Source organism: Netta rufina (assembly GCF_964035555.1).
Source record: "Netta rufina genome assembly, chromosome: 9".
NCBI lineage: Eukaryota > Metazoa > Chordata > Aves > Anseriformes > Anatidae > Netta > Netta rufina.
The window spans coordinates 25053462-25063592 of record NC_140132.1 but is presented as its reverse complement, the minus strand read 5'-3'; the positions used below and the strand labels follow the sequence as shown (position 1 = coordinate 25063592).

At 43.8% G+C, this 10131-nt stretch overlaps 1 protein-coding gene across 1 annotated transcript; it reads right to left on the bottom strand.

Moving 5' to 3' along the window:
* Positions 1–1188: 1188 nt before the first annotated feature.
* On the bottom strand, positions 1189–9956 carry RARRES1 (retinoic acid receptor responder 1). Its single transcript, XM_084291909.1, has 6 exons — positions 9711–9956; positions 5173–5235; positions 4084–4258; positions 3266–3402; positions 2379–2441; positions 1189–2285 (listed from the first exon to the last, which is right to left on the bottom strand). Exons 1-6 carry the CDS (start codon positions 9948–9950, stop codon positions 2127–2129), a joined length of 837 nt encoding a protein of 278 aa, XP_084148035.1. The 5' UTR covers positions 9951–9956; the 3' UTR covers positions 1189–2126.
* Positions 9957–10131: the final 175 nt, after the last annotated feature.

Sequence of the window (10131 nt, the reverse complement as noted above, 5' to 3'; positions counted from 1 at the left end):
AAATCCTTCTTGATTCCCTTACATCCGTAGCTTTTATTTCTGTGAAAACGTTCAGCTGGAACGAGTTTCAAGAAAAGCCCTGCAGGTTCTCTGACATTTGGAGATTTCCTTAAATAAGCAAATGTTATAGCACATTTGCCAAAGTTCAAGGATGCCTTATGCAGTGTGAATGCGATGTAAAGAAAGAAATGGGGGCTAGTTATTATTTTTGGTTATATTTATGACTTTCATGTTACACTTTTTAGAGGCCAGTCATGATGTGAATTCTTGGCTGACAGATTCTGCCAGATGTGTGCTGGTTCTCCACAGATCTAACACAGATGCTTAGACCAGAGCCTCAGGTCGCAGGCACGGTGTAGGGACAGCTGAGGCACGGTGAGGTCTGTTGAACTTAAATATGAGGGAGAAAAATCTACAGGTGGAGAGGGAAGGCTACTGGATGTGGGGGACGGTGGATGAAGGAACGGGAAGAAGCACTACCAAGAGCTTCATTTTGGAGATTTTATTTCTTCATGTATGGTGTGTTTGTTTTTTTTTTCTTAACTTCAATCAAATTTTAGGTAGCACTTGTAGTATATGTTATGTAGTTGAGCTCTTTGAGATATGCTGTGCTTTTTGTGTGCGTGTATGTGAAGAATTCACTGTGAACCAGCCTGAGCCTCCACACAGGTAACATCTGCGTTGTCTTAATCAAGGCTTTTGCTTCAGTACAACCTGTGTCATGTCAGGTTCTGGGCCACTGAGTGAAATCTTGGCCCTACAGAAGTTGGTAGAAATTCTGCCTTTGTATTCCAGCAGGGTTGCTACTTGCCCAGAAGTTACTACGTGCAGTTGCTTAACTGCCCTAAGTTGCATTATTTACATGGAATCAAAGTAACCCTGGTCTGGCGAGTTGAATGTATGTGATCCTCTGTCTTTGCCACTGCTCTCCATACTTTGAACACAGTAAGGAAATTAAACTTGTGGTTAAGTGCATTGCTGAAGTAGAGCCCCAAAGTGCAAAACCTATGCTATTTTCATGTTTTAATTCTAAAATGTTTTTATCAGTGTTAGTTCCTTTTTAACTAAAGAAATGTTGCCATTAAAAGCTCTGATTTCATGCTTTTGAGGAGAAATGTTTTGTCAGCACAAAAGAAAACTTGAAGGATCTGTAAAATGCTGCTTCACTGAATTTATTGTAATGGCCGTTATGTGCTGATACAAAAAGCTTGTCAGCAGAAGTATATCAGGCACTGATACACCTGTGTAAAACACCTGAATCTGGGAAGTTATCAGATCTCCCAGCCTAAATCTCCCCTGGGTAGAGCCTTCACATTAACTACTGAAGGTAAGAGCAAGAATTGCGTCTGTACTGCAAATACACTAAGACAACATTCTCAGTTTCCATCTGACAAACCCTGCCTTGCAGTGTTCTGGTCTGGTGACAAATGTGGCAAGACAACAAAACATTTTTCTTATATCAATATTTTTTGAGTTGACTTCACAAATATGAGAGAAGAAACTTTCTTTTTATGTAAGCTTACACAGCAGGGCAGAGCTGTGCATCAGCAGGACTAGGACACGGGAGGTGCTGGTTACTGGCTTCTGGGTGGCTTTGTGGGGAGAGGTTTTGCTGCCTTTACTCATCCACATCCTTTCAAAGGCCTTGCACTGGGAGGAGGTGGAAAATTGGGGTCAGCAGCATCATGAAAGAAAACCCAGCTTCCACCATGTGTAATGGCATTTGTTTTATTGGAGATAAATTAAAAATCAGCATGTATCTACCTCAAAAAAAGTCAGCAAATATTTCTTAGTGACAGATTAACACTTCTCCTCAAGATTTTTATCCAAATATATTACTTTTGTTCACAAACCATGTTACTATAAGTAACAGTAAGTTAGTGACATAAAATCAACTTGTGTATGTTTATCTGTATACATAGTAGCAAAGTTTTAGGTAGATCTCTAGAACGTGAATTTAGAGAAATTAGAGAGATTCATTTTGGAACAAACAGGCTAGTGGAAGCATTCAAGCTTCCTGTAGTGAAATTCACTGTAGTGAGACTTGTATAGAAAAATTACCACAACTTCAGGCCTATTAACACAAAGGTTTTCTATTTAATATGTGCATAAAGCTGACAATCTCTTTAAAAGTTTTCTTCCCTTTCATGTGTAATTCCAGCAGCTGACCCAGATTCCATTCCAGATCCATCTTCAAGCCGATGACTGTCTGACTCACAGGTGTATTTCACTTTCAGAGGGCGACCAGGAAGCCAAATGAGGCGCATGTGACACAAAATCATTTCCTGGAGAATGGATTTAAAAATATTTGTCTTTTATTGTCTTCATACTGTTTTTCTGCTGGTGAAGGTGGGTATTATATGAATCTGCTTTCTTACCTGTGTTGGCATTTCATGGAGCAGGATGGTGTAGTCAAACTCAAGGGAATCATCTTTCCTCATCTGGACATGTATCAAAAGAAAACAAGAACACAAGTTATATTGGTGAAGTTCAGGATCTACCCTGATTTACATGACTGCAGCTAGCTTGCTTAGGGAGTGAGATGAACAGGGCTCACTTACGGTAGCTGGCTGGAGGAAGACAGGTTTTTGTATATGGACAGAAGGGGAATTAGGAGCACTCACCGCCTAAGAACTTTGAAGGCACTGTGGTGTAGCTGTAGCCTGACATGAAACTAGGCTTACACAGATGGAAACGAAGTGAGTTAACTGTCAAATAAATTGGAGAGTTTGGGCTGACTACTAAAGTCTCCTTTGGGAAGATGCTGTTCTATGTAACTTGGGAGTAATAATGGAACACACTGTATGTTGATCACGGATGAGTGAGAGAAACAAAGCTTGGGGAACTGCTATCTCATGTGCTGTAGGTGTAAGGTACGTTCAGCAGAGAGCATGAATTGGACTGATGCTCCACTTAAGCTTGGCTAGAAGGGCAGATAGCACTAGGAGTGACTTAGTGTGGAGCTGATGAACTGCAGGACTAGATGTTCAAATTATCTCCTGATTAAACCTGCAGAAAGCAAACAGATCCACTCGTGCAAACAAGGAAAACCAGACTTTATCCAAATGAGTAAGTTTTTTCTGCCAAAACCTGGATTGGCAAAATAATTTATTCTGATGGAGACACTTGTATGGGAAGCCACTGGGATTTGGGAAGAATCATCCCCCCCTGCAGTGCGTGAGGCTGCTAACAGCTGTTTTATTCTCTGCTGCTCGACAGCCTGTCAGCCTCTGCAAGGCAGACGTGGAATTTCCACTTCACTTACCCACTGCTTCACAGACTTGACTTGTGACATGAAGTAACCCACTTTCTCTGTTGACTTCTCCCACATCATGTAACTGCTGCCAGCAACAGCCAAAGCCCACACTGGCTCAAAGGCAGGTTCCATATTTCCAAAGATGTCTGAAAGGCAGTAATATAAAAATGATTAATTCTGGCTGTTCCTCAGAAAAACAAACAACCACAGAGCACTTTTGCCTGGCATAGCACTCTGCTTGGGAATTGGTTCTTTTTTTTCAGATGTGTTACAATCTTGGAACGGGAGGAGAATGAACTTGTGCTAAACTTACTGCAACCACAGAACTATGAGAGCATGATGGAAGTGAAGGTTTCCAAGAGACATTACTCACAGGTTCCCCCAGGGAGGTGAGGAACCCAGTGTCCACAGTAACAGGGGTCATTGCCACCTGAAGGAAAGGAGAGCAGTGCCCTCGGTTTCCAGGATGGAAAAATTGTTGGTCATCCCTTGTGAATTTCTATCCACAGCTGGGGAAGGTGTGTGCATTGAGGCAGTTGATACTACTTAAGGATATTTTGCATTCACTTTGAGGTAAAATTGCATGGTCTTGTTTTTAAATCCAGAACACCCTCACAATGTTGTGAGGACTCCCACTGTTGCTGAACAGTGAAGTTCTTTTTCTCCCCAGGAACTGCTGGCAAGACAGTTGTTTTGATAGATAGCTCTATAGTTTTAGGGTTCCACTGTGTGTTTCTGCTTTTTAAAGCACACATTTGTTTGTATCCTTTAGTGTCCAAACTCTTTAATATGAAATGAAACACAGTTGGTTATTTGGAGGAGCATACCTGGAATATTGCTTCCAATTATTGGTTTGGTTTGGCGCTTAAGTTTTCGATATAATCTGTTGTCCTCTTCTTGGATTTGCTTCTGGTCTTTGGTGTTTATGCACTTGATATTGACAGCAGGTGGAGACTTTTTCTTCGGATACAAGACTGTAGCAAGGCAGCTCCCAGCATTTTCCTATAAAAGTAGGAATTTAAAACTTTAACATTTTATTTACCAGCAACACATTCTTAATGAAAATCTTGGCATTAATATGTGAAGTATATACATGTATATGGACTAAGTACACACTTACAGAGGTCATAGAAAGCCTTTAGAAGGTTATCTTTTTTTCTTCCAGAAAGGTAAAGAAGTTAAAACAAGGCTAAGCTGTTTTTTTTTTTTTTTTTTTTTTTAATATAATAATTACAATGTAGCAGAAATGTACCAAGTCATCTTGGAAATACACTTGCAAATTCTCAAGAAATAATATCAATTGATAATGGGGACTTTAATTGTATGACACTTCTGCCTTGAAACAAAAATAATGCTTCATGTTATGTGGTACTCAGGGACATGGGTTAGTGGGTAATATTGGTGGTACAGGGACAGTTGGACAAGATGATCTTGGAGGTCTTTTCTGATCTTAATGATTCTATGATTAAATTCTTATACAATTCAAATTATTTTTAGAAGTGTGTAATAGAAAAAGATGCTCATAGTTAAATCACTAGCAACAACTGTGACAGAATGAATGGAAAGAGGGTTATAATTAAAAATTATAATTAAAAACAAAGCAACAGTATTTATTCTTTGGTGTGTAGACACAACAGGAGCTACAACTGGATAACGAGGACCATACTGTGACACTGGGTTTGGATCACCACAAGGTCTGACTCAGAAGCTTGATGTGACTTAACCAAGACAGCCTCTGCAGGCAGTGAGCAAAGCAGGTGGCTGCAGTGCCTGCAAACCATGGCCCATGCTGGAAAGGTATAACCATGAAAGTAAGGCCTCAGATCCATTTACAGAAGCACTTAAAGATGCCTTGTTTTGAAGGAGTTGGAGTTTATGCACGCAGTAAGAGGAAACGTGGGGGACTGTAAACTTACCCTGCTTCTGTAGTCTTCGGTAGTGAACTGCAGGTAATACTTCTGACCCATTCCTGGAATGCTCTGAAAGAGAGAAGGAGAGGAGGAGTCAGCCCGCAGTGTAGCTGCAGTCCTACACTCTGTAACTCACCGAGGTGTGCCACAAGCACAGAGGAGGGAACCTGAGGGTGCCTTGACTACCTCATGGCCTTGTAATGCCACGAAGTTGGCCAGGGGAGGGCCATGGAGCTGATCCGAACAGCAAACGCAAAGGATCTTAATAAATAACCTTTATAAAAGGATCTTAGAAACAACAATAAATAGAGCAACACCTCTGTTTGGTAGTCTGGTTTCTTTTCTAAACACAATACTCTTCAGGTAAACAGGAGGGGCATTCTGGCTGTTTGCACAATGCTGGCAGTTAGAATCCAGAGGAAACGTGCGCATTTTATTTATCTAAACTTGGCCCTTTGTGTTCCATCATACTTTGTTCCACGAAGCCGTTAATAGCGTACTGTTAGCAGAGTTTCATTTACAGGGCAAGGCCATCAGCCCAGCACCTGCCTTTAGTACATACACGTTAGGCGCTGCAGATAAGAGGAAAAATTGGTTTAGCCATTTGCTCTACCTTCGTGAAATCTCCTCTTTAAAGGGAGCCAAGTTTGGAGTTGGGCCACATAATACCGTGAAGGGAATGAAAGAAACAGTGGGTAAGTTCAGACCTTTATAACTTTTTCTCTGCCCTTCTCTCCTGCCCTCATTTTGTGCGCTGGTTAAAACGTTGGCCTGATCTACTTAGTCTTAAGTCAAAATGACAGGTTTTTACATGTTAATACAGTACATTTTAATCTTACCGTAGCAAAATGGTAAAAACTAGCTGTCTGAACTGCAGGCTTATGAGAAGGATCTAATCTCATAGTTGCTGCAGTCAAGCCTAAGCCTCTAATTATTGGAAAGGTACCCTAAAGATACTATTACTGCAGATATTTTTTTCTAGCATTTTTCATTTGATGAAGTATTGGTATTTTTAAGCACAGTGACCTAGGCTTACTCCTTTTCTTGTCATCAGTACTACAGATGAGAAAACCTGAAACAGAGTCAGGTGGACTACAACACTCCTGAAGCAGAAGTTTAGCTCTGGATTAACAAATAATGGAGGGGGTTTCCTGCTGAACCTCTTCCTCAAGCAGCACAATGCAGTGGCTGGGCTGCACGCTGGTCCTTAACAGCAGCTCTTCTATAGCTAGGTCAGATCTTTGCAGTCCAGCATATTCAGTCGTTAAAAAAAATGTGTTCAACTTTTCTTCCAAAATTACTTTCCTTGCACTGCTTTCACCTGTCTTGTCTCCTAAAGAAAAAAATCATTTTTATAGCTCTGATAACTTTGAGAACAGTTACCATATTCTGACAGAATATCTCAGGAGTTTCATTTCACTTGTTTGGTATCACGTGCTAATAAAGAAAAGATACAATGGAACTTCTTATCCAGTCTGATTCTTCTCAGCAGAAGAGAAGAAGAACTCTTCATGATTAACGGCTTGTTAAACACTTACTTTAGAAAAGAACACACAATTCTGTGTTCATGTGGTTTTGGAGCTGGTATTCTGTCTGTCTTCAACACCACCACCACAGCAGCACTGCTCACCTAGAAAGCTTTCAAGTGGCACTACACAGCTAAAATACAAAGGATGTGCATAGCAGAGGACTTCTGATCTCTCACTGGGGAGATCTTACCTTTGGCATGAAATAGTTTTATTTTTTACAAATGTATTTCTAGTATCTAAGAAAAGAAAGCACTTCCACAATTACTTTCACTATTACCCCACAGTGCATTGCTATAAACCGTTGCATACTGTGAATTAAATAAGTGCTGAGGGATATTGTACATGACACAATGATGGCAGGCTGAAAGTAACCAAAGATAAAAGTGTCCAAAAGAAAAGGAAAACAAGTGAGTAATTCATTTTTCCACTGAACAGCTGGGTCACGGGATTGTTTTATTACCAGGCTCAAAATTAATGCAACTTTCATCACAGATTTCTAGTGCTGTGAAGGCCAGAGCAGCTATTTAACAGCAGTTTCATTCCAGGTCCTGACAGAGGCAGTTTGACAATGAGTTTACGCTGCTCTAACCCTCTGCTGGCACTGGAAGGGGCGATCCCTCTCACCCCTTGCAGCACGTTCCCACCTCCTCTGTGTTCCCTCATGGGGTCAGAGGGCTGACCCGACCCCACACACTGCCACAGGGTCCTGGGGGGTCCCCACCTTGCAGCCCTCCACTGCCCCTACAAGCTGGCAGCTCAGGTGGCTTCTCCCCTGGCTACTGGGGAGGGAAAAGCCAACAAGGATTGCCACTTTCTCTGCCCCTCAGTATCTAGCTTTTCCTAGACAACCAACCTACCCTGCCACTGATCTCACCTTCCCCACCCTAACCTGGGGTCCTGACAGATGGAAATTCAAAGAAACCTTTTAATTGACTTTAATACCAGGACCAGAGTCCTGACATTATACTCTTTTGTGTCAAGATGAGCTTGTGAAGACAAATTTCTGTCCATAGATTAGTATTTGTATCCCAATTGAAGCAGTTGCAGTTTAGTCAAGGGGTCACCTGGCATTACCTCTGCACCTGACCTGCTGATTCACCAACCTAACTGCACAGTTACGCTTTCCAGAGGCATAGAAGATTGTTTTGGGGAGCCAGTTTCTGAAAGTTTCTCTTCAGTTCTAGGATCTTCAGCTGGCACACACTAAGGCTTCTCTTCTCAAATAATCTATTTTAAAGCACAACTGTCAATAATTCCTTGAGATGCATTCTGCTGTTTTCTGAAAGATACTTGTTTAATTAAAAAACCCTCACATTGATGAGAAGGGACAGAAAGAAAAATGCAGCCAATGGCAAGGTAGGAACCATCATATGTTTGGCACATGCCTGGTGCTTTTTGCCAGAAGAGGAAAGCACTGAAGTTTCCTTTTACCTGAACTTGAAAAATCCTTCACATCTAGCAGAATTACTGTACTGGGGACTGTCTCCACTCTTGTTTCCAATTAACACGGTTTCACTGGTCAGTGGGCTAACAATGTTTGTTTTTAAATGCTCATGATTACACTTAATAATAAAATTATCCTATTTCTGCTAGACCCAATAATACATTAGCAAACAGGTAACTAGCCTTCTTAAAAACAAACAATATCTCTGTCTCTTATATTCACATTAGATAGCACATTCCTTCCAGGAAATTCTTTTCATTTTTTACAGTGGAGGACAGGAAACAGGGAAGTGACCGTGTCTGCAATGTTTCTTCTCTTGTTTTTACAGCGTATGAAGAGAAAAAAGGGAAGTAAGCTGCTTAAATTGGTTACAGCAAGCTCCTACAGCATCAAGTGCTGTGAGGAAATAATGAGGCATTTAATTTCTCCATAACGAACCGATTTCTTCTTTCCTGTATTAAAAGGCAGGTGGGCAATACTGGATGGAGAAACTCCTTTTCCCTCATTCCAGCTGAAAGTACCTCGCAAATACCCAGTTACACTGGGGTTGGAAAGAGGATCTGCACCAACCACCTCCTGATACCTGTCGGTTTAGGAGAGAAGTGTAGTGCTCCAGCAGCACACACTGCTCCCAGAGGCAGTGCTGTCGTGCTTAAAAGAGGCACAAGCACCTGTAAATGTAAATATGTATGCATCCATCTATGCATGGTACCTTGTAAAGTGCCCAGTAAATACAAAAGGGCCACCGGTACATTTCAAGAGAAGTGTCAAATATTGTAGTCAAGCTCTGTCACTGATTTCTGCAGCAAGCTCAGAGGGAGAATGAGATGTCACAGCAGCACATCCATCTTCAGCATCTGCTAAGCTGTCTGTTTACCAAAGCATTTGGGAATGATGATAAGCGCAGTAAGCTCCTTACAGGCTACGGTCTCAGGTAAACGTATAGCAGGACACCTCGCTGGTGTTCCCTGCCAGATAAGACGACTAATGCTATCATTCAGCCTCATCTTACACAAGGCAATACACAAAATCTGAACCGTTATGCAGTAGCTCATATTTTGTCATATTTGTGCTGAAAACCATGACGGATAAAAAAGGTGGAAACGTTGACTTTACTCTCCCTCCCTCGGGCACAAACCCCATGCCTCAGTTTCCCTTCTCCCACCTGCGCTGTGATGCTTTGGGTCCCAGCTTGAGCCACTCAGACCTATCACGACTAGCATTTAGGGGACAGTTAAATCATTAGGCTGCTAATTAATGACCTTTGGGGCAGCTCCTCCCTCCCTGCTGGGGGAACCAGGTGCCCTGAGGGCAGCAGCAGCGCCTGAGGGGACGCGGCCGCGCCGAGCCCCCTGAGGGGAAGGGGCGGCGGGAGAGCGCCTCGGCTGCTGCCCACCGCCCCGTTCTATTATAATTATTAACATTATTTAATTTTTCGTTTCCCAGCGCCGCTTTCTGCCCTCGCAGCCCTCCAAGCGCCCCGCTGCAGGGCGCCTCCCGCCCCGCTCTCCTCAGGAGCCGCAGCCACCCCTCGCCCTCCCGCCTTGCGCCGCCCCGCGGGGTGCCGGTACCTTCATGGTGGCCTTTCGGACCTGCCCCAGAGCCCGCAGCCCGCTGGGGGACGCCGCCTGGAAGTTGTATTTGTGCAGCGCCACCCGAGCCGCCCCCACGGCCAGGCGGCTGCTGGGGTCCAGCGACCGCTCCGCGCCCGGCGCCCAGGGCGGCTGGTCCGCCACAGCCGGCGGCGGGAGCTGGGCGCTGAGGAGAAGAAGGAGGAGGAGGACGGGCAGAGAGGCGCCGAGCTCCTGCATGGTGCCGGCAGGCGGCGGCTGAGCACTGAGGCGGGCTCCCGGAGGGGCCGGTACTAATAGCGGGGCCCGGGCCGCCGCCTCCCGCCCTCCATTCCCCGCCCGGGAAACGCTGGGGAAGGTCCGGGCTCGGCGGCGACTCCCCTTCGCCTCAGCCCTCCCACCTGCTGCAGGGCTGAGGGGG

What these genes read in the sequence shown, in the direction of transcription:
- RARRES1 (XM_084291909.1), bottom strand. Translation starts at nt 9,950, where the DNA reads ATGCAGGAGCTCGGCGCCTCTCTGCCCGTCCTCCTCCTCCTTCTTCTC. An exon ending in TCCGAAAGGCCACCATGAAG is followed by an intron (nt 5,236 to 9,710) that starts GTACCGGCACCC and finishes TCTCTCTTTCAG; the next exon opens with AGCATTCCAGGAATGGGTCA. An exon ending in TCCATGAAATGCCAACACAG is followed by an intron (nt 2,286 to 2,378) that starts GTAAGAAAGCAG and finishes TCCATTCTCCAG; the next exon opens with GAAATGATTTTGTGTCACAT.